The sequence below is a fragment of the Lytechinus variegatus genome, chromosome 17 (assembly GCF_018143015.1).
Source record: "Lytechinus variegatus isolate NC3 chromosome 17, Lvar_3.0, whole genome shotgun sequence".
Classification (NCBI taxonomy): Eukaryota; Metazoa; Echinodermata; class Echinoidea; order Temnopleuroida; family Toxopneustidae; genus Lytechinus; species Lytechinus variegatus.
The window spans coordinates 6,191,655-6,218,102 of NC_054756.1; the positions used below are offsets into that span (position 1 = coordinate 6,191,655).

The 26,448-nt window shown below is 36.1% G+C and overlaps 1 protein-coding gene across 1 annotated transcript; it reads right to left on the reverse strand.

Moving 5' to 3' along the window:
- Nucleotides 1–448: 448 nt before the first annotated feature.
- Nucleotides 449–24,876, reverse strand: LOC121431190 (alpha-1,6-mannosyl-glycoprotein 4-beta-N-acetylglucosaminyltransferase-like). Its single transcript, XM_041628700.1, has 4 exons — nt 24,867–24,876; nt 23,045–23,190; nt 7,652–7,754; nt 449–2,289 (listed from the first exon to the last, which is right to left on the reverse strand). Exons 1-4 carry the CDS (start codon nt 24,874–24,876, stop codon nt 1,118–1,120), a joined length of 1,431 nt encoding a protein of 476 aa, XP_041484634.1. The 3' UTR covers nt 449–1,117.
- Between the last annotated feature and the right edge of the window lie 1,572 nt (nt 24,877–26,448).

Below are 26,448 nucleotides of genomic sequence, written 5' to 3' on the forward strand. Positions count from 1 at the left end.
CCAATATAGCCATTAAGTCCATACCATTTGGTCTAATTAAACTATGAAGACTAGTGTTCATTGTGCAAAATGAAGGAAAAGAAAATGGGTATTTACCAACTGGTTATTAGACGAAATGGTAATAGAAGAACTAGCGATTAGACGAAGTGATGATTGGACCAAATGGTTATTGTACCAAATTGTTATTGTACCAAATTGTTATTGTACCAAATGGTTGTAAGACGAAATGTTGATGGACATTAGACTAAATGAAGGTAGACAATGTGGTGAGTGGACGAATTGGCAGTGGATTAATTGGCAATTTAGTAAGTTCCACCTGTGCGGCCCAAGTCAGGGGCCGTGGAAACGGGGGGGGGGGGGGGCTTCAGCCAGCGCAGTTTTATCCAAAACCGTGTACAAAAACGTAAAAAATACCATCTGATTGCGATTTTTTTTTTTGCATGGCCAGCCCCCACCCCCTCCCCCATGTACTTTCAAAACCGTTCCTTGGCCCCTCCACGTACAGGGTATTTTAGCAAGTAATCACGTTGGAGACGCTGTCTATAACGCTGATTATCTTTTGTCAAAAGCCCTTCATAACACAGCAGTGTTGGTCGAAAATCGGTGAATCAAAACAGCTGTGTCGTCATGGACTACATGGACCAATCAAACATTTTTGCAATATTTCGTCCGGTCCAGATTTCAATACAATGTGCTGTTCCAGTCCACCAACTTTCGACAATGACCTCTAATCTGTCCATTGGGATTTGGCGGGCATTTTCAATAGATTCTGAACGTTACAGAATACGTCTGCCTAGTGGATGTTAAATAATGCACTAATAGGTATAAGCTTCCTACATCACTTCATTGTGGTATAGGTTTATCTATCTCATTTGCCCAAAACATAGTGCCCCGAGGTACGTATTTTTGAAATTTTGCCAATACTTTCGGTATAGCTATGTATATTTTTAATGTATACAGCACTGCTATCTGTCGAATCGCGAGGAAAGGCACTTCAGGCTCTTGGAAGGTCAAAGGCACATAGTGGTTTGGCCTGCGCCTGTCGACTGATCCCTTACAACATTAGGTCTGTTTTCTTTTAATCCAAGCCATTTAAACCATTCGTCTCTCTTTTCAATTAATGAGGTACCCATATTCTGATTTGTTGAATAACTGCCCATTGTTTCTGAGAATCTTTAACAAGAATCCGAAGACATGCGACAATAGATGGGAACGTTTTTCGAAGTTCTAAATCGACACGGCCGTCGGAGAATCGACCAACTTCCACGAAAGCGCTGCATTTCGGTAGGGCAGTTGCGCTGCCGCTTTTAATAAGTTCTGTACTCAGTTCAACAGTAGCTGTTATTAATCTATCAGCCGGATGCTGACTGGATCCAGTTGCTATGACCAGGCGAGATATTCGGGTTGGCTGATCAAATACAAGAACTACAGCATCGTTCTTTTTAGGGTTCTTCCCCCAGAAGAAATCGGTTGTATTCTTGTAGCTCAGTTGCGGAAGGTACTTTTCAAATGCCTTTATGTTACTATACACAGTTCCCGGGGGATTGTCCGGAGTAGAGGTGTCTGTCTCGATAGTATCATTACTATCAAAAAAGGTTTTATCAACCCAGTTCTTTGTATCCTTTCCCTTCAGGCTCGACTGAAAACCTGTGTGCTGAAAAATGGAAGGATATCGCACGTAGTTCTTGTGTTGACCGTTTAAATCTTTGAAGTATCTGAAGATCCAATCAACAGGTTGATCCTCGTAGAATATCATTGTAAGTGTGGCAAGCTTATCCAGGTCATATGAGTGGAAGAGTTTTCCAATGAAACCCATGGTCGAAAATTCCAGAGACGCCCATTGGTCATTGCGTTTCTCTCTGATATAAGTACGAATAGCTGCAAGATATCCATTGACCGTATACACGTCGTCTTCTATTTGAAGGTAGTATTCTGAAAGGCTACTGCCATAAAAGAACATGAAAGCAAAATCAACACACTGTTTGGATCTCCAGTAAACTCTTTTCTCGGAATCTTTATAGTTTGATTTTAAATTCTCCAAGGGAGGGTAAAATGACAAGGGAACCTGGATAACTTGCATGAATCCATTTTCGAGATATGACGAGTATTTTTCCTGTATCATCTTCTTCAAGTTAGATCGTTTCTCTTCCTCAAAGTCAGCTAGGAGGATGACAATGACGACATCAGATCGGTCCTTTGGAGATGATTTGCTGATCAGTGAATCAAGTGTTTGAGATAGATAGTGTTCCGTTTCTCTTTGGACTGAAGGAATGCCTATGGTCAGGAAACCTATAGAACAAAACAACAATCAATAATAATAAAACGATACTAAGCACAATAAAGTCTTTGAATTCATTAAGGGTATGACGGGCCGTTATATTAATGTCATAAGCCGTCATTCATTCACTCACTCACTCAATCGAGTGAGTGAATTATTTGTATGGATTTTACCGTCAATCATTCGAGAGAGTGATTGAATAGTTTTATCCAATCAGACAGCCATAGAATCGTTGTCAAGACCCCCTCGCAGTAAGTGGATTTACAACTATTCCCGGAGAAGTACCATTACTCGAGTGAATGTACAACCACTCCAGAGTGTGTACAACCACTCGAGCAAGTCGAATGGATGTAAAACAAAAATGAGTGGATGTACGTGCGCGAGGGGGTCTCGACAACGATTCTAGCTCTCCGATTGGATAAAACTGTTTTGGTCTGATCAATTGTATTGTGGATGGGGGACGTTAATTGATGCATTCAGTTGTGCATGATAGATATTTCTCCTTTCTCTTTTTTTTCAATATCAGATTTCCTTTGTATTACCATGTAACCTATTTTAATTTTTTATGGACCCCATGGAAGAACAGAGTAATTATCTTAATGACTCTGAAATGGGCAATCCTTTCGATTTTTTTTATCTATTTAACGTATTTGCAATTCATTTTGTTTATTTCCAATTGATGCCATGCGTCCCACAAAAAACGAAACCGAGATTTAGCGATGATTTATCATAACTTCATCACAAATACAATAGACAAATGACCTACCATTAACTGCTTAGAATCTCCTCTTTCATCTGAAATTGCTTAGATTTTTCCCTATTCACGCATGAGTGAGCAAAAACAATTTGAAGAGGGGACACCAAAAAGTCACTTAGCGGGCTGTATGTGGGTTTCAAAAGGAAAACCACATTTTTAAAAAGTTCAATATCTGCTCTTTAATTTGATACCCGAATTACAGAAAATGATCAAGAAATAACAAAGTTCTGGTTATTTGAAATAAGGCTCGAATTTCAATAATTTCATAAAATGAAGAGGTTTTACAGGCTAGCGTTCAAACTCACTCGACACTCCGTTTTGTTGACGATCAGCCATGCATAAGTCTTTTGTTAACCGTGCGATAGCTTCTATGGGAAACCGGTGAAAACACGTTTATTTAAGGAAATTATGGAAATACAAGCATTGTTTCGAGGGAACATAATTTTTTAATTCTTGACCGTTTTCTGTGATAAAGGTATCAAATAAAAGAGCAGATACTGAACCTTTTAGGCGTGTGATTTTCTTTTTGAAATTTAGATACCCCCGCCAGATGAGTTTTTGGTATCCTTTCTTCAAATTGTTTTTCTTCACTCATGCGTGAATGAGGAATAATATAAGTAATATCAGATGAAAGAGGAAATTCTAAGCTTTACATTGGTAGGTCTATTGTATTTATGATTAAGTTATGATAAATTATCGCTGAATCTCGGTTTCGTTTTTGGTGGGACGTACTGTATGTTATTCATTTTAAATTCAAGGTTTATTAAAAACATGAGTCGCAGCCAAATGGCTGAATTGGTCATGTACACAAAGTAAAAAAATTTAAAGACTCATTACATATTTCAAACATTAAAGGCATTAACCTGTGTATAGGCAAGAATACTTAGGCAATGAAAATTTATATACATGTACATAAGATAATGAGGAAAGGGTAAATTAAAAATAATAAAACAAAATACGTAAACTGTAAAAGATCAATAAAGATATATGGATATTAAATAAAAGAGTTGATTTCCTCATTCATTAAAAAACTTGATATTGCAATTAGGCTGGTATTGCTTTCAAATGAGCAATGGGTTTATTGATTGGGCATGTCTTTATTCAGGAGATCTGGTATGGGGCTATTGCGAAATCGATTTGTCTTACATTTGTATTGCTGATATCTAGGAGTATGTCGGAGATTGATGGTTAAGTTTTTTGGAGGAGGTAACTAGGTACTGAATGTTGGATGTTTGGTTAAAGATATTGCGAAATCCAGGCTGAGTTTCTCCCTTCTGTATTCCAGAGTAGGAATTTCATATGATAGGCAAGCACTGGCATAATCTGTGTAGTTTGGGCCCAACATGATTCTACAAGCTCTTTTTTTAAATTTGTTCTAAACTTCTTACATGTTTCTTTGTAAGCCCACCGTTAAAAAATGGGGTGCAAAATTCCATAACAGGACGAATGTAGCCCATGTATACCAATTTCAGATCCGATAGAGACAGCCCATATCGCTTCAAAAGCCTAAACATGTACAACTTCCTGTTACATTTTTTGATGATTTCCATGATATGTGGGTCCCATTTTAGATTGGATTGGACGATTACACCAAGAATTTTAACAGATTGAAGTTTTTGTAGAGGTAAGTTATTAATATGAAAGCTTGGCTCAGCAGGAGGATATTTGGAGAATGTCACAATTAGTGAAGAACATTTTGAAGGGTTCAACTTCATGTGGTTAAGGGAGGACCACTGATCCAGAATGCATAATGTAGATTGTAAGTCAGAGGGATAATTTTCTTTACGACATTCCAACAAAGTAAGATCGTCTACATATTTATAGCAATCGACTGATGTGTTTTCACAAGCATCATTTATCATAATCAGGAAGAGGATAGGGCCTATAGTCCCTTGGGGCACGCCAGCGTGATTGGGTGAGTAATTAGACAAAGTGCCTTGATATTTTACACATTGTTGACGATTTTCCAAAAAAACTTATAATCCATTTAATGATACAAGGTCGTACATTGAGTTTGATCAACTTCCTAACGAGGATGTTATTATCCAGCTTATCAAAAATCAGTACACACAATTGTGGATAGACTCTTGCTCTTTTCGCCATTCTCATACATTTTGTGGAGCAAACTCACAAGATAATGAGTGGTCGAAAAACCAGAGCGGTTTCCGAATTGTCGTGAGTCAATTTTGTCAGTGATATCTTGAAGAAGCCATTTGGCTATAAAAGATTCTGCAATTTTTGCAAATTGACTTGTTAATGCGATTGGTCTGAGATTGTTAATGGTTGCCGATAATGATTTAGGAATTTGGGATATTTGAGCTTCTTTCCATCGTTGTGGTACTATTCCCGTTTGGAATGATAGGTTGATCAAATCAGTTAAGGTACACACAATTCATATGCAAATTCTTTCAAAATCCTGAGAGGTAAATCATGAGTTAATCCAGCTTTACCAGTCCGCAATTTCCTGAGCTGCCTTTAAGTACACATCATAAATTTGAACATGAGGACATGAGCATGGACATGGTAAGAAAGCAGGTAAAGACGCTTTGTCAAAAGGGGAATGTCATCTGCGATTGAAACAAAATGCTTGTTAGTCGCATCCTCTACCAAATTCAGTTGATTGGGATCAGTACCAGGGATTTCGATATTTACCAGGTCAGTATTCGTATTGGTAAGCACTTTTATTTGCTTGTACCATGCTGATGGGTTGCCGGTTTTTAGATTACTAACACGGGTGCTGTAATAATGACGTTTAGCATCAGAGAAGGAGCGAATTACTTTATTTCTGAGCTTGCGCCATAATGTTATTTTGTTGCCTTTTTTCTTGAAGGCCTTTATGTTATATATATTTATGTTTTGTGTTTTTTAATAACCGGAAAATGAATAAGCAAACAAACTCACTCTCCCGAATGAGTGATGGTAAAATACAAAACGATCCTCTCGAGTGAATGAATGAATGAAAAAATGAATGACAGCTTAACGGCCCATCAAAAAAAATGTGCATCTACTAATGAATCAGAGGATTTCGAGATGCTTATATAGATTTTTTTAAAGGCATTTATCAAGTGCATGGTTCAGGGGGGCGTTTCATGAAAGGACTTGTCAGACGTTTTATCCGACTAGTCCCATTTTATCCGACAGTTGCCATAGGAACAGTGCCTCTCAGCCAATCAAAATCATGGAAAGATGTCAGGTCTGACAACTTGTCGGATGAAAATATTGATGAAACGCTCCCCGGGAATGCAGCTCTTGGAAACGATTTTTCATGTTCAAGATGGAGCTGCATGTTTAACAGATTTTGAAAAAGAGCAAGAATTATGTTGGACACAATAAGCCGATCGGATCGATTCAACTTTTTTTCGAGATTCGTCTTGGGAAACAAACGTGGAATATTTTCTACCTGGTCATGATGATCATTGGCAAGCCATCATTTATTGCTAAAATTGATAATTATCTGGTAACTTCTTCGTCAAATTCAACTTGAGAAGCGTGTTTTCGAAATCATTATATTTCCTATTTAGTGTACCAAATGTTGGAGAAGGTCCATAGTTTGACAAACAAAACCCATCAAAACCCAAATCACAATATGTAATTTTTCTACCGACTGATGGATCCAGGTGGGGGGGGCACAGCTGCCCCCCCCCCCCCCTTGAGAAGCAAAATTTAAATTTGTAATGTCAAACTGCATTTAAACCAGAGGTGTTCCCCCTCGTTTAAAAGTGAAGACCTTTTTCTTTCTTTCTTTTGCTTGTCAAATTTTGTCGGATACGAAATATCCGTAATTTTTGGTTAAAAACTTTTTTTTTTGGCTTGTCAAATTCTTCCTCCGAAAAATTTGCCCCGGCCCTTTTTTTTTTTTGGGGGGGGGGGAATATCCTGGATCCGCCCCTGTATCCATCCTTCCCATATACATGTACTATGACTATCGCTATTATTACTGCTATCATCGCTATTATTACGATAATTATCATCATGATGCTATAATGGCAATGACGATGAGAATCATAATAACGATAATGCTAATAATTATCATCATTTTCATTATTATTATCATTATTGTTATTATTACTATTATCAGTAATCATTATCATAGTAGTAGTAGTAGTAGTCAGTAGCGGACCGTGACCCGGAGCATTGGGGGGGGGGCACAGCATTGTTCACAGACAATGCAGTGCCCCCCCCAAAGCTTTGTCTCCTCCGGGTCACCGGTCCGCGACTGGTAGTAGTAGTAGTAGTAGTAGTAGCAGCAGCAGCAGCAGCAGCAGTAGTAGTAGTAGTAGTAGTAGTAGTAGTAGTAGTAGTAGTAGTAGTAGTAGTAGTAGTTATCATTATTTGCTGTTTTTTTTTACTTGTTATTATTTTCATCGTTATCCCCTTCTGGAAACATGATAACCTGTTAGCCATCATGGTCATGGTACATGTGTATGGGAAGGATGGATACAGGGACGGATCCAGGATCCCCCCCCCCAAAAAAAAAAGGGGGGCAACTTTGATAATTGCATCGCCAAATGTACTTTATATGAATTCCTTTTTCATGTTAATCCTGTCCATATTTACAACCGGCTAATGCACATCCGTCCCAATAGCATGTAGCATATATGTAAACATATATTTACCAGATAAATTTCGCCTGGAACCCAAAACGAGAGCCCTCTCCAATTCGTTCTCACTAGGTTTGGTCCAGTATGGTGATGTCTTAATTCCATCATGCAACAATGTCTGAATATGAAAGAACGAAGATTCGAAAATTATAGTTAAGTTTATTCTTTATTAAAAAAACACACCCGCACTATTATCCTTAACCCTATCTAGGCCGGGGTATTTTGGGAGTTCCTATGGCCGGGGGGGGGGGGGGAGATCTCGGCCGTCGACCTCGCGATCGCGCCGAAAATTGGCACGCGGGTTGCCTGGGACAAAATTTACAACATTGTATAGAAATTTATTTCATGCAAATCGCTATTAAGTGATTATGCTAATTTATGCGTAATTAGTATGCGAAATCATACTTTTTACTCTAACTCCCTAAATAAAGCTCCAAATGTACTAATTTTTGGTATAGAAACTCTTTGTGGTGTCCTTAGCAAGTGTACATGAAAAAAATTGTGATATCAAATCATTTTCTTATGTATTATATTGTTTTTTGCAATTTCTTATGTATTTCTTTGTTTTTTGGACCTTTTGTTTTTCATTGTTTTTTCAATGAAATTTGTTGGGGACTCTTCTGTGATCATAAAAAGCATAAAATTAATACATTTAGACTAGCAAAACTAAAAATAATCATACATTTATGAATTTTAATTGGAAACACAATTTGCATTGACTTTTTACACGAAATCACGTTTTTGAGCAATTTTCGGTCTGACATGCACTTATATAATGTTGCGTAATTTCGGAACCACGTACCCGGGTGACACAAAATTGGTCTCAAAAGTTGCGCAAGACTTGAAAGTAAAAAGTCAGCGAGCGGCGCGGTCAAAAAATTTCGCACGGCAAAAATATCGCGCGATTTGTTGAGGGGGGCCTCCGAGCCCCCCCCCCGGCCTAGATAGGGTTAAAATACAAGACGTTCCTGCAGCAGAGTCTCGAGAACACCTGTGATCTTACCTGATTGCGTAATCTTACAGGAAATTGGTATTTGGTGTATAGTATTGAACCTTACAAATCTGAAATAAAGCACCGTTTTCCCCTTTTAAAACAGACCCTTTCTGTTAAAATTTAAGAAAAAAATCCTGTTTTATATGAATTTACAGAATGATTCTGTTGTTGCTTAATACAAAGTCTTCTCTTTTTTTCCTGTAAAATCAGGGGGTCAAAACCAACGGTCGGCCTAAGCAGGCCTATGGGTGATGACATCAATGATATAATAGTCACATACAATTATACAGCAAAAGGAAATCATAAGGTATCCATAAAGTAAACTTAACATTACAGGTATACATGGGCGGATCCAGGGGGGCATAGGAGGCACGTGCCCACCCTTTTGTGAAGCAAATTAAAAAAATTGTAATGTAAAAAAGAAGAAAAAGTTTTTTTTCATTTTTTTTTCGGGTACGAAGAAACCCTAATTTATGGTTGAAAATCCTGGATCCGCCCCTGCAAGTATAAATAGAACCTAAAAAATGAGGGAAGTCAAATATTATTTCTATTTTATGTTATCACAAGTCTATTTTGAACCAGGAGCAGGCTACAATTTGGTATTTATAGTCTAGGTGATTGGTGAAAAAAATGTTCAGAAAATGGTACAAGTATGAAAATTGGCACAAAGGCAGAGTAGGTTATCCTAAACATTTTTAGCAGGGGGTGCCAACGTCAGTTTCCCAAATATAGCAACGGTTACTAGGTAACATGTTTACCTTAGTAACCGAGCTTTATTGGGCTTGAGGAACAGTTTTACAAGCAATATGTCACATATTTTTTTTTATCTAAAGCATATTTCTTTATATCACAACAATTTTGATAAATTTGTTCATAGCAACGGTTTCTAAGGGATCCTTCATAGCAACAATAGTTTATCATAGTTCAGATCATTATAATTTACTCAGAAGAGCTCAGAAATTAATTTTGGCCCATATATTCCTTATGTGATGATTGTTTCCATAGGTAGACCCAATGAGCACCAAAGCAACGGTTGCTAGGTAACATATTTCCTCAATAATCAATTTTTATAATGTGTTTTTATGATTATATTTTTTGTGAGCCATGTGCACCACATCTTTTCTATTTAAGCATTAATACATTTATCGTTACAACCCAGGAACATGTATACCATGTTTATCCGTCCATGATAAGTACCAGTTGCTAAGTAGCATGTTTTCTGCAACCGATTGTTATAGGCCGTATGGTATTAATGGTATTAATGCGTTTAAGAGGTACTCATACTAGTCATGCTAGTAGATGCTTAAAAACGTAAAAGCTTGCACAAATCAAACTACCTTATGATATGGTTAAAATTTCCAAAAACAATGTCTACGTGGTCCATATCATTGGCATAATGATACTTGTTGCTTGTTAGTAAACTCACCTTAAAATCTTTCTCCATTTGGAAACCATAATTATTAGGAATTAACCTAAACATAATTATGTAAAAGATCAATCGTTGTTTAAATTATTTGGTGTCTTTCATAGTAAAGGGTTATTTGTTAATGTTTGTTATTACTATATAGTTACATGCTTATCAATGAATGATAATAGACCACATGAGTACTTATCTGAGCGATTGACAATAAAGGTAGAATTGATCGACACTTGTATCATCAAGAATCACAAGTCTAGAAACTGTTGACATTCATGTACTTTCAACACATCAATTCTAAGCATATATTTCGTAGCTCCATTTACACTGATAACATCCATCTTGCTGAAAAACAAGAAACGAAATTCTTAGGTGTATTAATTTAATTTAACTCTAATTTAACTTGGAAAAGCCGCATTCGTTATGTTAGCACACTTGTTGCCAGAGGTATTGGCATACTATTCAAACTGAAATATTGTCTTTCCCAAAGATCACTATTCATATTTTACAGTTATTTTATTTTGTCACATATATCATCTTGCAACATATTGTGGGGTAATTGCAACAAAACGAAAATAGACTAAATTCTACGCCTCCAAAAGAAAGCACTCTGTATTTGCTCCCACTCGCAATTTTTAGCACATGCTGATCCTATTTTTCGGAACCTGAAAATTCATGACATTCATACTTTCCAAACTGCCATTTTCATGAACAAGATCTCAACTAAATTTATACCTACACCCTTTCAAGATATTTTTGTTTACAAGAGCAACATTCATTCATATCCTACACGCCACTCATCCAACATCCACCTCACAAACCCGATAACAATATTAGCACATAAAACGATCAGACATCACGGCCCAGACATCTGGGATGATTTGCCCAATGATATAAAACTCACTGCATCTATATTTTCTTTTAAAGCTTCATTGAAAAATATCTTTTATCGAAGTATTCTTAATATCACACCTGCACGTTCACCCACATGCACACACACGCACACTTGATTTCTTCATTTTTCTTCTTTCTCCTTTTCTGATGATTTGTGACGTAAGATCGTCTTCCAGACCTAGACCTATAGAATAATTGGTTTCCATGTAGCCCCTTTCTCCCTTTGGCTGCTATTACTCAAGCATTTATTTTGCTTATATACTGCATTTGTTTTTTCATTTCTGTAAATTTTGTGGCTATCTATTTTCCAAGGAAGCCCTATCACTTTTAAGACATTGTATACCTACAAATGCCCTTGGAAAGATTCCACAAAATAAATATTTAGCGAGAGGTCACTCTTGTAGAAGAACGGTTACATGAGCTGACCAGGAGGTCATGGGTTCTTACAACCTAAACATCTCTGATCTTGGAGAGGTGAAAGAATGACCGCCAAGAATTGATTCGGTCAACTAAGTTCAAAATCATTTCAAACACCAAAATATCGCCAGAGTGTAATTTCCAAACGAGTGCTTGCTTGGATACCATTTTATACCTTGCTAACAGTAGTCGGTCGTTTGAAAGGCTTTGGTTTTACCCCTCCTTTCCGTAGCCTGCAATGAAGATATTAGTTTTCCATGCTGTTCCCGGACCTAATGCTTCGTGCAGGAATTGACTTTGACATGTCATTTCCGTCTCCAGGTGTTTTGACTTGGATCAATCCTGTGCAGCTCCGGGATCTATCATGAAGTGACAGATCTGATAGAGTTGATTTGGATCATTGAGTTCCGTTTCCAGGCGTGTTGGCCTGGATCCTGCTGCTACATGATCTATGGCAACTTCTGCAGAAGTTAATTTTGACCTGTTAGTTCCGATTCCAAGTTCTTTTTAACCTGGATCAATCCGGATGCAGCTCTGGCATCTATCATGACGTGAAAGATCTTGCCAGAGTTGATTTAGACCGATCAGTTCCATTTTGAGGTATGTTGGCCTGGATTCTGCAGCTATGTGATTAATCTATCTCGACTCAATCCTGCAGAAGTTGATTTGGACCTGTCTATTCTGTTTCCAATATTTTTGACCTGGATCAATCCTGCATCTCCAAGATTTATCATCACGTCAAAGGTCTCACAAGAGTTGATTTGGACCGGTCAATTCTGTTTCAGGCGTGTTGGCCTGGATCCAGCAGCTCCGTGATCTATCATGACTTGAAATCTCTTGCAGAAGTTGATTTTTACCTGTCAGTTCCGATTGCAAGTATTTTGATCCTGCTGCTTCAATATCTATCGAGACTTTAAAGATTTTGCAGACTATGCGCAGCTGACTTTGTCACATACATGTGAAGCACTTGTATATAATATCAGTTTGTCTGGACGTGATCCATACTCGGCCACAGAACAGTAGCATTTAGTTATGATATGCTTCTTTCTTCAATATATCTCCAATACTTCTTGGCATGTCGAAATCAGAAAGAAATGATTCTGCTGGTGGCACTATCACTTTGTCATGCAATATAATGTCCTTATGGGGAGAAATGTTTCTTACACTTCGATTGATGAAAAATTAATCTTCCCATCGAAGAGAATGATGACTGTAACTTTCTTGATGTATTCCTCTGTTGCCTCTAATATACTTTGTCGAGCACAATGCATGATTCACAGTGGCTTTGCTTTCCCCTACTTATGATTAACCAAAAAAGTCTTAACTTAATGTTTTGACAAAATATATGCCCAAATCTTAGAAGGCATGTGCGACACAACTAATGTACGTTCGATTCATTCGCTACAGGCGCGGATCCAGGAGGGGCCGAGCCGGCCCCGCCCCCCCCCCCCCATTTTCTGACAACCTGCAGAAAAAAGTGTACTCTTTAACTTGATACGAAAAACAGAAAGAAAAGTAAGAAAGAGGTATTATACCCATGATGTGTCATTTACAGACTCGTAACGGCCGGCCCGACCCCGAAAGGAAACAAGAAAAAGGTGAGAGGAAGAATTGGAAAATAGATTTTTATAAAAAAAATCGCTCGCGCTTCGCGCTCGCATTGCCTGTGTAATGAATCGCATTAAAGAGGATTAAATGACACTTAATACATCCAGTTCTGAAATCAATTCGCACACAATATTTTAGCTCGCACATCAAACTTCAATTATTTTGGTTTATTTCCACAAATTATTATGTCAAAATTTTCAGCTCGCGCTGCGCGCTCGCATTGTTTGTTTTGTGAGATACCTATCCTCTGGAAATTTTTTCAAAAATTTGTCAAAATGCTCCTTTATCATGTCAGTATATCAAAAAATTAAGCTCCTGCTTTGCGCTCGCATTTAATTGTTTGAGACACACAGATTGTTCTTTATTTAAATTAAAACGCGCTTAGACTGTCCAGTTATCGGTTCGGAATGTCAAAAATTTTGAGCTCGCGCTTCGCACTCATTATTTAATTGGTGATACTTGTATCCTCTTCATTAATCACTTAAAACAGTCCTAATTATGTCCATTTTCACGTTACTCTAATGAAATTTCGACTCGCACTTCGCGCTCGCATTTTTTAGTTGGATACTTGTCTTTGTTCATGATTAAAAAAACTGCTCAGAATCTAAGAATCAGTTCTAAGGACATAAACTATCAAAAATTTTAGCTCGCGCTGCGCGCTCGCATTATAATAACAATAAAAACTAAAATATACTTAAAACTTCAGTCTTTGGTTAGGACTACCCCCCTGAAAATACAACAAAAAAATCAGATTATAGCGGCCAATCCAGAAAACTGTTGATGAAAATATTTCCCCCCCACACCCCTCCTATTGGCGAAAGCTGGATCCACCCCTGCGCTATAATCGTACTCGAAGTCCCAAGCTATTGGAAAATGTGCAGTTGTACATGTTTTATCTTCATCATCTAGAAAATATAGTAAAATATCTGTAAATTATGCAAATGACTCTACTGCCCAGCATTATAATCAAATAAAACATACGTACAGTGGCAATTGCTTCTAAATCTGAAGTATACTAGATGCTGAAATATAATGGGCGATGTAAGAAGTAATCTCAAGCAGGTTTGAAGCTAAACCAACACATAACACTGAGCTTTCCAATCATACGTTTTGATTATCTGGTAACACAATATATTGCATTCTACTGCTTCATCTACATGATTTGTAGGATGCGGCGTTAGTAATTAGTGTCAATAAGGCCTACAGAGATCTTCATTTCTCTCAAAAGATTTTGTTGTATAATCACCAAATGTACCACTTCGTTACATATTCACAAGTCAACGATGCCTGGGCTGTTTCAGGTCTGCTGACAATGCTTCAATGCTATACAGGGAACATATAGTCAATGATGCTTGAGGCTATTTCGGGTCTACTGTACATGATATTTAAGTCATTCAATAATATCAAAACTTTACTGACAAGTAAGTATGTGAATATTACTCGACATTACATCCCAATGAAGCAATTAGTTCATATCAATCAAATTTCAGCTTCCTTGAAAGTTCAGTGTCTTTCCCTGTGTCCCATGTCACATCCACTACAATACCCTCTGTCATTTTCATAACAGGAGAGATCTTATATATTTTTTAATAGTAAGCACATTTCATGACCCAGTAATCATTTTTTTTCTGTGCGTTAGCTGTGTCATGTATGAGTAAAAAAAATATGAAGAAAAATAATGAAATTATGTATACCGAAATTAGGTTTGTTACCTATTTATATACAATGCAGATAATTGTTTTGGGAATGCATCTGCACTCTTTTGTATATATGAGATATTTATTTTAATTCCAAGTTTTATACTTTGACCAATGTTCTAACCATATTCTCATTAAAACATGATGTCCAAATTTTGTATTCAGGAATATTATATATAGTTTCTATGGAAAATATGTTGCTTAGCAACTGTTGCTATACATGGTCGGAATGTTGCTTGATATGTGATTGTGAAATTGGCGCTTGGGAGTAAAAATATAGTTTTTTAATTAAGATAACACTCCCAAATTGGTGGTTGCTAAGGTAAATAAGTTACCTAGCAACTGTTGCTATACAAAGAGAGATCAGGTTGGCACCCCCAGCTAAAAATGTTCAGCACTATTTACTCTACCCGTCAGCCAAATTTCATGCTTGTACCATAATCTGAACAATTCTTGCTACTTTTTGCACCAATCATCTAGACTATTATGTTGGCCCCGTGTTACGAAGTGTATTTAAGTAATATTCAACATGTTTAGTTGATGGAGGGGCATTTTAGGGCAAGCGCAATGCGAGTTTGATTTCAATGTATTGTTAAAGGTCAAGTCCACCTCAGAAAAATGTACATTTGAATCAATAGAGAAAAATCAGACAAGCACAATGCTGAAAATTTCATCAAAATCGGATGTAAAATTAGAAAGTTATGACATTTCAAAGTTTCACTTAGTTTTTACAAAATAGTTATATGAACGAGCCAGTTACATCTAAATGAGAGAGTCGATGATGTCACTCACTCACTATTTCTTTTGTTTTTTATTGTTTGAATTATACAATATTTCAATTTTTACGAATTTGACGATTAGGACCTCCTTGCCTGAAGCACAAAATATTAAAATAATGGAATTCCACGTGTTCAGGGAGGAATGAAACTTTATTTCACATGACAATGATGAGAAAATAAAAATATTTCATATTTCATATAATGAAATACAAAAGAAATAGTGAGTGGGTGATGTCATCAGCTCCTCATTTGCACACCGACCGAGATGTGCATATAACTGTTTTTTTTTAATGAAACGAAACTCTAAAATGCCATAACTTTCTTATTTTACATCCGATTTTGATGAAATTTTCAGTGTTATGCTTGTTGATTTTTTTCTCTTTTTATTCAAATCAAGTTTATGTTGGGGTGGACTTGTCCTTTAATGCATCTTTAAGGGAGCCGGGACCCTATACTGATATGCATAAATGCGCAGAGTCACAGGTAGTCTACATCAACAAATGCAGCAAAGGCTTAAATTTGTTCTAGCTCTTTACTTGAAAAGAATTTACTGGCCCTCTTTCCTTGGGTAAGACGTGCATGTAGCATATATTTGCTAGTGATAAATCGTCATTTTCGCTGTCAAAACACGACGAAGACGACGACATCTTATCTGCCATCGTACATTCTGTATTATAACGTATATCGTGTACAGCGAATTAAAAAAAATAAAACGCGAACGAGGTTACATGCATTGTGCACGCTTGCGCGCGTTCACGGAAGTCCTTAACACACGGGGTGAATGGCGGAATTTCCAGTCGAATCAATGGTACGATTTTGCATATTATTATTTTAATTTTGAGATCAGGAGCAAAATTTACCAATGGCAACATTGTGCATGTATTCACTCATAATATTTTACATATTTTCATGTCCAAGAACCGTGGTTGTATTTGCCGCCCCACGGAAAGTCACAATTTTAGCGACCATCCCACAGTCTAATAGTAATGTGTTCATATAGCACAAAAGTGCAAAGTCTTTTTTTCAGACCTGGTTAATAAAACATCAAAGTACAAGTCCAAAATCTTTCTTCCAGACCCGGTTGTTTCAAAAATTATAATATACGTCCAAAGTCTTTTTTCCAGACCCGGTTGTTTAAAAAAATATAATAAAAATCCAAAGTCTTTTTCCCAGACCCGGTTGTTTCAAAAATTTTAATAAGTCCAAAGTCTTTTTCCTGACCCAGTTATTACAGAATTTATAATATAAGTCCAAACTAAGATACGATAATGATATTCCTGTGAAAAAAAATTGGGAATCGAGCTTAGTCTTTTCTCCAGACCCAGTTAATTAAAACTGGTGGAATTAATGTCTTTGTTGTTGTTTCAACTTATACGGTGTATATTGTGAATATATGCACTAAGAGTAAATTGAGAATCAAGCGTAGTCTTTTCTCCAGACCCGGTTACCTGTTATTTAAACATTATGAATAACAGTTTAAAAACAGTATAAAGACCCCATAATCTTATTAATGCTGGATATAGCGTAGTCTTTCAGCCCGACCATTTTTTCTTTAAAAAACGCTAATAGTAAGAATTAAAAAAAAATCAAAGTCAGACCAAACAAACCTTCAACCTAAGAACCTGTTTTAAAGAGGTTTAGAGTGTTGTCTTTATTCCAGACCTAAAACAGTTACGAAAAAAATCTTCAAACATAAGACCTTATATTCTTATTCTCGTGGAATAACACGAGTTTTAAAACGCACTCTTTCCTCCAGACCCGGCTATTAAAAAAAAAGTAACTGAAAAACTTCGAATCTAAGACCAAATTTCCAAAGTTTCACCCAGTAAAAATATGTCTTTTTTTAAATAATACTACTACCGCTACAAAACATTGTAATAACGCGTGGGTAAAGCAGACATCCTTTCTCCAGACTTGGTTACTATTTGAAAAATAAAATAGTTTTTACAAATATTCTAAAACGAATACCCAATAATCTAATTACTGTGGAACAACATGAAGACCGATTGTCGAAGATCGACTTTCCTCCAGACAAAATTATTTCAGGAATAAAAAATCAATAAAACTCAACCCCCAACAACGAATCTAAGAACCAACAATCCTCCAAATTAAGACCATGCATGTAGAAAAGCACATGTTAAGAGCGTTGTCTTTATTCCAGACCCGTTGATTTGAAAATGATTTAAACAATCCTAAAAACAAAAGACTCATATTCTTATTCTTGTGGAATAACACGAGTATTATGCTTAGTCTTTCGTCTGGACCCGATTATTTAAAAGATAAAGAGATATAAAAAAAAATGACACCTGAGACCAATCTTCAAAATTAAACCCACTTAAAATGCTTGGGTTTAGAGTGTTGTCTTTACCCCTCACCGACGTATATTATAACTTTTGAAAAACCGGGTCTGGAAAAAGACTTGGACTTGTACTGTAATATTTCATTAACCGGGTCTGAAAAAAGACTTTGAACTTTTTGCTATATGAGCGCATTAATATAGGATATTAGTTTAGAACGAATTCTCCAAAAATCATTTCAAATTTATTACATTTGTAGGTAAAGTCATTATTAAATTTGTGGGTAAAGTGCATTATTACATTTGTGGGTAAAGTGTTATTACATTTGTGGGCGTTATTACATTTGTGGGTAAAGTGTTATTACATTTGTGGGCGATCAAAAATTATTACATTTGTGGGTAAAGTGTTATTACATTTGTGGGCGTTATTACATTTGTGGGTAAAGTGTTATTACATTTGTGGGCGTTATTACATTTGTGGGCGATTATTACATTTGTGGGTGTAACAGGGGCATCGATCAATGCCGCTCCAGTCGGGTAAAAATGCACCCAAAAAGGCGTTGATCTATACTCCGTTGATTTGACGCTTGATTTTCCCGATGAATCGGACATTGCAGTCAATGCAATCAATCAATAATATAAATGAATATATAAAGAAATAAATAAATAATATTGTTCTCAAAGACACAGCCGAAAATAAAAAGGCCTAATGATAATGAATATTAAGTTTGTGTTACATACTATATATAATATAATATTTATTCTTTTATTTCATTCACCAAAGCATACTAGACCAAATTAAAGTACGGTATCTCTCCGTGTTTTCTTATTCATTTTTTATTGACCCTATATACCAGATGGTCTATTTGCTCCATGTCGCGAACAAAATTTACAATTTCTTTCATTTTCTAAAACATGATTGCCATGTGTAATTCGTGTAATTCTATTGACATTGTCTTGTTTATTCACCAGTTACAGTGTACATATCAAACACCGTAAACTTTATATCGTATTTCCACTGCCATAAATAGATTCCGTGCAAGCCGTATTTTCTTTCTTTTGCCTATTATGAGAATGTTTTGTTACTTTATACCTCGGTCAAATTTGCTCTACGACGGCCGTACGGCGAGTCGAAAACGGCCATTTTAACATTTTTTTTTTGCACCAGCCAAAAAAAAAAATTGCACCAGCACTGGTTTGAATAGAAATGAATAAAACGGCTGTTTTCGACTCGCCCTACGGCCGCCGTAGAGCATAACCGACCTACTCGGAGATTCGACCCAGGTTTTTTTGCGGTGAAGGACAAGTCTACCCCCAACAAAAAGTTGATTTGAATAAAAAGAGAAAAATCCAACAAGCAAAACACTGAAAATTTCGTCAAAATCGGATGTAAAAAAAGAAAGTTATAACATTTTAAAGTTTCGCTTAATATCACAAAACAGTTATATGCACATCTCGGTCGGTATGCAAATGGAAACTGGTGACGTCATCCACTATTTATTTTGTATTTTATTCTATGAAATATTCTAATTTGCTCCTGAGTGTCAAGTGGAATACGATTAATTCCTCCTTAAACATGTGGAATTAGCGTTGTTTGATACTTTATTGTTCAGTCAAGTTGGTCCTTATTGTCAAATATTTAAACAAAAATAATGAAATATTGTATAATTCAAATAATAAAAAAAGAAATAGTGAGTGAAAGACATCATGGACCGTCTCATTTGCATGACACTACGCTGTGCATATCACTGTTTTGTGAAAAACAAGCAAACATTTAAAATATAACTTTCTTATTTTACATCCGATTTTGATGAAATTTTCAGCCTTATGCTCGTTTGATTTTTCTCTATTTATTCAACTCAACATTTATCGGGGGTCGACTTGACACCGGCCTGCTCGGAGATTCGACCCAGGTTTTCTGTGGCGACTCAGTTAAATTAGCATTATTAAAGATCAACTTCTTTCTAGCTATTGTAAAAATGCGAAGAGCTATCCCCAAAATATGCCGTTGTAGGCCTATTTGTGACATTATGATAGTGACTTTTTTCTCCTCCATGGTGCATTTGTATTTACAGGAGCAGGGAAAACATTTAATCTTGAATGAATGCAGGCATATCATTTATTTGGATGCTGAACTTAAATAAATGCAAAGAAAATGTCAATTGATTGATTGAGAGAGAGAGGTGGGGGGGGGTAAGCTCAAGTTCAAATTTCAAGTTTCATTAATTCTTCTCTAGAGATCAGATGAAAATACATAAAACAAACAGTGCATAACGACACTGTACATCAAATAAATTTAAAGAAAAAGATGAAGGAAATGAAAAAAATAGCCGAAAGGGAACTTTCGGCTTGTACATCAAAAAGAAAATCAAGATTAAAGGACAGTTCATCTGAAAAGAAGCTTCATTTCTCCCTGAACACGTGGAATTCCATTATTTTAACATTTTGTGCTTCAGGCAAGGAGGTCCTAATCGTCAAACTCGTAAAAATTGAAATATTGTATAATTCAAACAATAAAAAACATAAGAAATAGTGAGTGAGTGACATCATCGACTCTCTCATTTGCATGTAACAGGCTCGTTCATATAACTATTTTGTTAAAAAGAAGCGAAACTTTGAAATGTCATAACTTTCTTATTTCACATCCGATTTTGATGAAATTTTCAGCATTGTGCTTGTCTGATTTATCTCTATTGATTCAAATGAACATTTTTCTGTGGTGGACTTGACCTTTAAAGATTGCTAAACTGTATCCCGTTTTAAAAAAATATTACGCAGGACCTAGACAGGATTTATAATTTGTGTGCGTGATCGTTGTGTGTGTGACTGTGTTTGCGTATTATAGTCTCCAAAAGAAGTCTGTGTTTTTTTTTCTTGTAAACTACAGTTTTATGTTTTTAATGCAAATTCTTGAACTAAGACGCACGGCGAAAAGTTTCCTACAGTGCTCCAACCCTTTGCAATCCCCCCCCCCCCCAGTACTCTCCGATCACAAAATAATCCTGGGGTTTTCAAATCCCAACTTAAAACATTTCTATTTGATGGAGCATTCAGATAGACCTTTCCCAATACGTATGCCATATGCAACATATTAATGTTGGTGTTGCTATGCTAAGTAAATCCCTATGTTATATAAATTTATTTCTGTAAAGTGCATTGAGAGTCCTTTCAGGTCTGAAATGCGCTACAACTGCATTTTTATATACATTGCCTTTTTGGGACCGTTCTCAAGCTATTTTCCTTTTTTAAAGGTGAAGCCCACCCCAGAAAATGTTCATTTCAATAAACAGTGAAAAATTTCATCAAAATCGGACATAAAATAAGAAAGTTATGACATTTATTTTTCACAAAACAGTTATAATTATGCACAACTCACAGTCGATGATGTCCATCACTTACTTTTTAATTTATTGTTTATTGTATGAATAAAGTAAAAAAAAACATAAAAGAACCATATAATGAAGTATTTAATTAATGTTAATTCCTCATGTTCAGCTCGGAATTATTCTTTGTTTCACTTGACAATGGGGAGAAAATTAGAACATTAATATTTCATAAGAGATGAAATTCAAAAGACATAGTAACATGATGACGTCATCGATCTGCTCGTTTGCATACCGACCAGGCTTTGCAACCAACAGGTTTTGTGAAATTAAGCGATTTTTTTTAAATGTCTTAACTTTCTTATTTTACACCCGATTCTGATGAAATTTTCAGTGTTATACTCTTTGGAATTTCGTCTAAATTCATTTGAACTTTTCGTTGGAATGGACCCGTCCTTTAAGTGTCCTATCCGTATTTTGTATGATCTATTGCATATTATGTACATTGTATGATTTATATATTAATATTTTGATGGCTGAATGAATTGAAATCGAAATATCCTTTTGAAAACAGATATCGAATGGCTTAATTAAATATGAGAAGGAATTTAATATCAATTCAAACTGCTTCTCCCTGGTGTTGGTGTCGTCATTTGACTAAAACATGATATTCGTACATTGTGTGTATCATGATGGTTTTACAACTTAACAGTATAACTTGTATTGATACACATTACAAACATAGGCGGAAATTTGTCCCAAAGTTAGGGGGACAAGGGCTTGGAGAATTTGACAAGCGAAAAGGTTTTCACTCGAAATAGGTTATTTAGTCCAAACCACATGTGTTATTTCGATTGTGAAGTGATGTAGTTTTCTCCATAATAGTGGGCCATAAATAGTAGGGGGACATTTTGATATTGTGCCCCCCCCCCTACTATTTTGGTGGGGGGACGTTTCCCCCCTGTGATTTCCGCCCATAAAGTAGGACTACTGTATTTAAACGTGTACGATTTTGCTAGTGGAATTAAGAAACCAACGCGCAAACACCAACAAAAAAGCATTGACCGTCATGATTACTAAAATCAATGGTTAAACGTACCTAATTGGAATATTTCAATATCCCAACGGAACTAATGTTTACAACTTCACCATCACGTAATTTCTTCCGACCAGCGCTTGTATGCAATCGAAATATGAAAGATAACGCCTTAATTAAATATGAAATCGTAAATCAATTTAATATCCCCAACCATTGTGTAGTTGCCATAGTGTAGCTTCCTGATAAAACAATGTCTGCTGGTTACTATGGTAACATGATATTGATATAATCCTTGCATTCACTCTCATTGCAGTTGTTCTATCGTTGCTACTTGATCCCATGTTCAAAACATTTGCTTTCACTTTTGGATAATAACAAAAATATATATTGTAATCATTATTATTATCATTATCATTATTATCATTATTATTATTACCCTTGTTATCATTATTGTTATTATTACAATAATAGTAATAATAATGATAATTATTATTATTATTGTTATTATCATTATCATCATCATTAGGCATGCATATCATCATCAACATCATGTTATGTTATGTTGGAAATAAAAACACGAACTTCAACTAGATATAATACTGCTGGAACGGGATATTCCTCATTGTCATAACGACTGTGGATCAGCAATATTATTGTTGAATAAGAAGGTGGGGGGGGGGTCGTCTGCATTTTCCCCCGATTAGCGCATATGCATGCGCAGTAAAAGTATTGGGGTATTAGCTTTCTTATATAGCAGAAGTTTTCGTATTGGCAGGAATATTCGAATTTGTCAGTAAAAATAGAGAAATAAAGCGTAGACGCCTTTAAGTCAGTAGGTGCACCGCAGCTAAGCAAACGGAATTTGAATTTTGGAACAAACATTCATTGGAAATTGTTTTTAAGCAAACAGAAATGAGAGCACGCTCTCAGCAAAGTATTCTTACCTTAAGGTTTGCCTTGGTGTTGGTGGACACAGTTGCATTTCTATAATTAAAGTGGTGAGCAGGACCATTTCTGGGTTGTTGATTGGTGACGTCACTTGAATCCCTGACAATGCTGGTACGGGTGCCTGTCGCGTCCACCCTGGAATCTAAACATGAATAATTATATGAATATTTGGGTTTTTTGCAGACTTCCTAAATCTACGAATCCAATTCATGGAACGAATTTGATTAGCCCCTTTTTTGCAAATATTTCGGGACATCATGCATGTACACTAAAAAATATTAGGTTGAATTTTAACCAGCACGAGGGTAATTATGTGTCGTGGGGCAGTATTTTACCCAATGAGGGAAGCACATTGTCCAGTAAGGTAAAAAAAATAAGCAGCATTTACCTTAGAATGGGCAAGATTTTCATCACACTGGGTAAAAAATGACCAAAAGAAATGCCTAATGTTGGTCGGAAATATAATTACCCTCATGGAGAATTTTTGCCCAATATTTAATACAGTTAAGGCCTTTTTTAAATTTGCGTGCTCGATTCGCTCGATCATATATTAATGTTCACATCCTTCAAATTTCATGTTTTCTACAACTGTGCATTATGTCACAACCAAGGTTGATGGAGAAGGATACTTTTGTACTATCCTAGGATATAATTTATGACGAAAATTTATTAACAAATCCGTGCGATACATCAACTAAAATTCCACTCAACCATATGATTTTTTAATGTAGTAACTTCTGTAAATAAAATAAAATCATATTTCACATATCATGAGTGACGATCTACATGACATGCTTGGAACTTTCCCCGAAAGAATGCGCATGTGTAAACTGATTACGCACATATTCGCAGGGAGAGTTATATCAATAAATTCTTAATTAATTGGCGCGATGATGCCGCGGGCTTATAGTTTGTACATGATCTAGCGTATCTTAACCAATTTTGCCCAGACAATGCTACCGGCATCTGTAATTTACAATCCCACATCAATCATGTTAATATATAGCCAATTTTCGGTGTAGTTCAATATCCAAAGCGCCACACTTTTGATTAGTTTCACCCGAATGAATATGATGAAAAGAGAGATAATGGAATAATTCATAAGGAATATTTTCTCATTTCTTGTTTCATTGCCATTTCGTCCAATTGACATAAGGTAGAATAGCTTTACATTGGTTGGTCCTCCACCATTATCATCATAATTATCATCATCACCGTCATCATCATCATAATCATCATCATCATCATCAGCAGCTGCATCATATTATCACCACCCATATCATCATCATCATCAACATCACCACCACCGTCATCATCATCATCATCATCATCATCATCAACATCACCACCACCGTCATCATCATCATCATCATCATCAACATCACCACCACCACCGTCATCATCATCATCATCATCACCACTATCATCATCATCACCACTATCATCATTATCACCACCACCACCGTCATCATCATCATCATCAACATCACCACCACCACCGTCATCATCATCATCATCATCAACATCACCACCACCACCGTCATCATCATCATCATCATCAACATCACCACCACCACCGTCATCATCATCATCATCAACATCACCACCACCACCGTCATCATCATCATCAACATCACCACCACCACCGTCATCATCATCATCATCATCATCATCATCATCATCACCACTATCGTCATTATCAGCACCATCATCATCATCATCACAACCACCACCATGGTCATCATCATATTCATCATCAACAATTCTGTCGACAGCCACCTTCATCATCGTGCAATCAATTTGCAATTATTTACATACACATCTCCATTATATGTGTCCATTCTGCGTTGAATACCCGGTTTTGTTATTTTTTAATCAACTTGTTTTTGGGCTAACATGCTTTCACGAACATGCTAACAATCGATAATGATATTCCTTCTTTTGCAAAATAATGTTTAATGTTGGGTGAAACTGGTGAGCCACGATTGATGTAAACATCTTTATTTTATTTTTTGTTGTTGCATTTTTGGAGTTCACTTAGTTATCTGTTTGATATTCCCGATATTTTTCTCAAATATAAACTTTTAATATTACATAATTTTTGTATATTGTGCAGTTTTCGTACGGATAAGAGTGCGGAAGATTATATTAAACAAATAATAAGATTACACATCTCGGTGGTAAAAATAGAAAACTTCAACAGTTACTCCCACAAAAAAAGACACGGAAATCTCCACTTGATTTCCCAACATGCGCAATTGATTCATGGTGTTCATTTTCAACATCAAACGGTTCAGTTTGTATTTGTTCTGTGAATAGCTTGATGTGCGAGAAGAGTGTAAAATTTCAATATCAACATCAAGTTGCACAGAAAATGTAACATTTATTCAGGACATGCAGGATATTATATATATACGTCCGTCGACCTTGCGTTAGAAAGGGATTGTTTATAAGCACTATCATAATATTCTTTGATAAGCGAGCGGTTAGAAATCAGTTGTTTGTTTGTATACATGCAAATCATATAAAAGACATGCCATTGTTGTTATGTACCGCACACCAAATGCTTTTTGGTCAATAAAGTGATGCAAATGAACTTGACTTTTTAGGGAGAGTTTTGCACGAAACGGAGAAAAGGAGTGCACAAGAATGGGAGATTTTGATTTAGACACTCAGCATGCTCAGTTGATTTCTTTAATATATACATTTTTTCCATTCTTATTTCCCACAGATATAAGTGCTTCAACTACAACTCTAGATAATTTTTGTAACGATGCTGAAACTGACATAAAGTCTGAAAGTACCAATACTGACCCCAGTCCCCCCACATTACGGTCACAGACTTTGATGATACTCCTGCAAAATCATTTCACTCATCAGAGGCGGGTGTGTGTGGGGGGGGGGACATCCGGCCCGTGCCACCCCCTCCCCTTCAGAGAGTCATAGGCAATATGTTTAAAGTTGATAAGTTTCAATTCTCATGCTTCAAAATTGTATTGATCAAAGTCCACACATCATGATCTGTCAATACATGTACATCGTTGACATCTGTAAATATGAGATTGATACACAAGTGGGGACATTTTCTGTTGCTTGTCAAATCTTACGTGGGAAAAATTACCTTCATTTGTTAGTGAAACCCTTTTATTGTGTCAAATTTTCCTATTATAGAAAATGTGACCCCCTTTTGGAAAATTATGCATGGATCCGTCTCTGTCATTCATAATTTCTCATAGCGTTATTCAAGTGAAAAAAAAAACATTGTGTCATTCTCTACCTAACTTGGAATGTCTGAATTCTCTTACGTGATATAAGATGTAGGATTGAATTTGCAATTTTATATAAACAATAGTTTTCCTCATATTATAGTTCATGAGATGAATTATTCTGGGAAACGCAA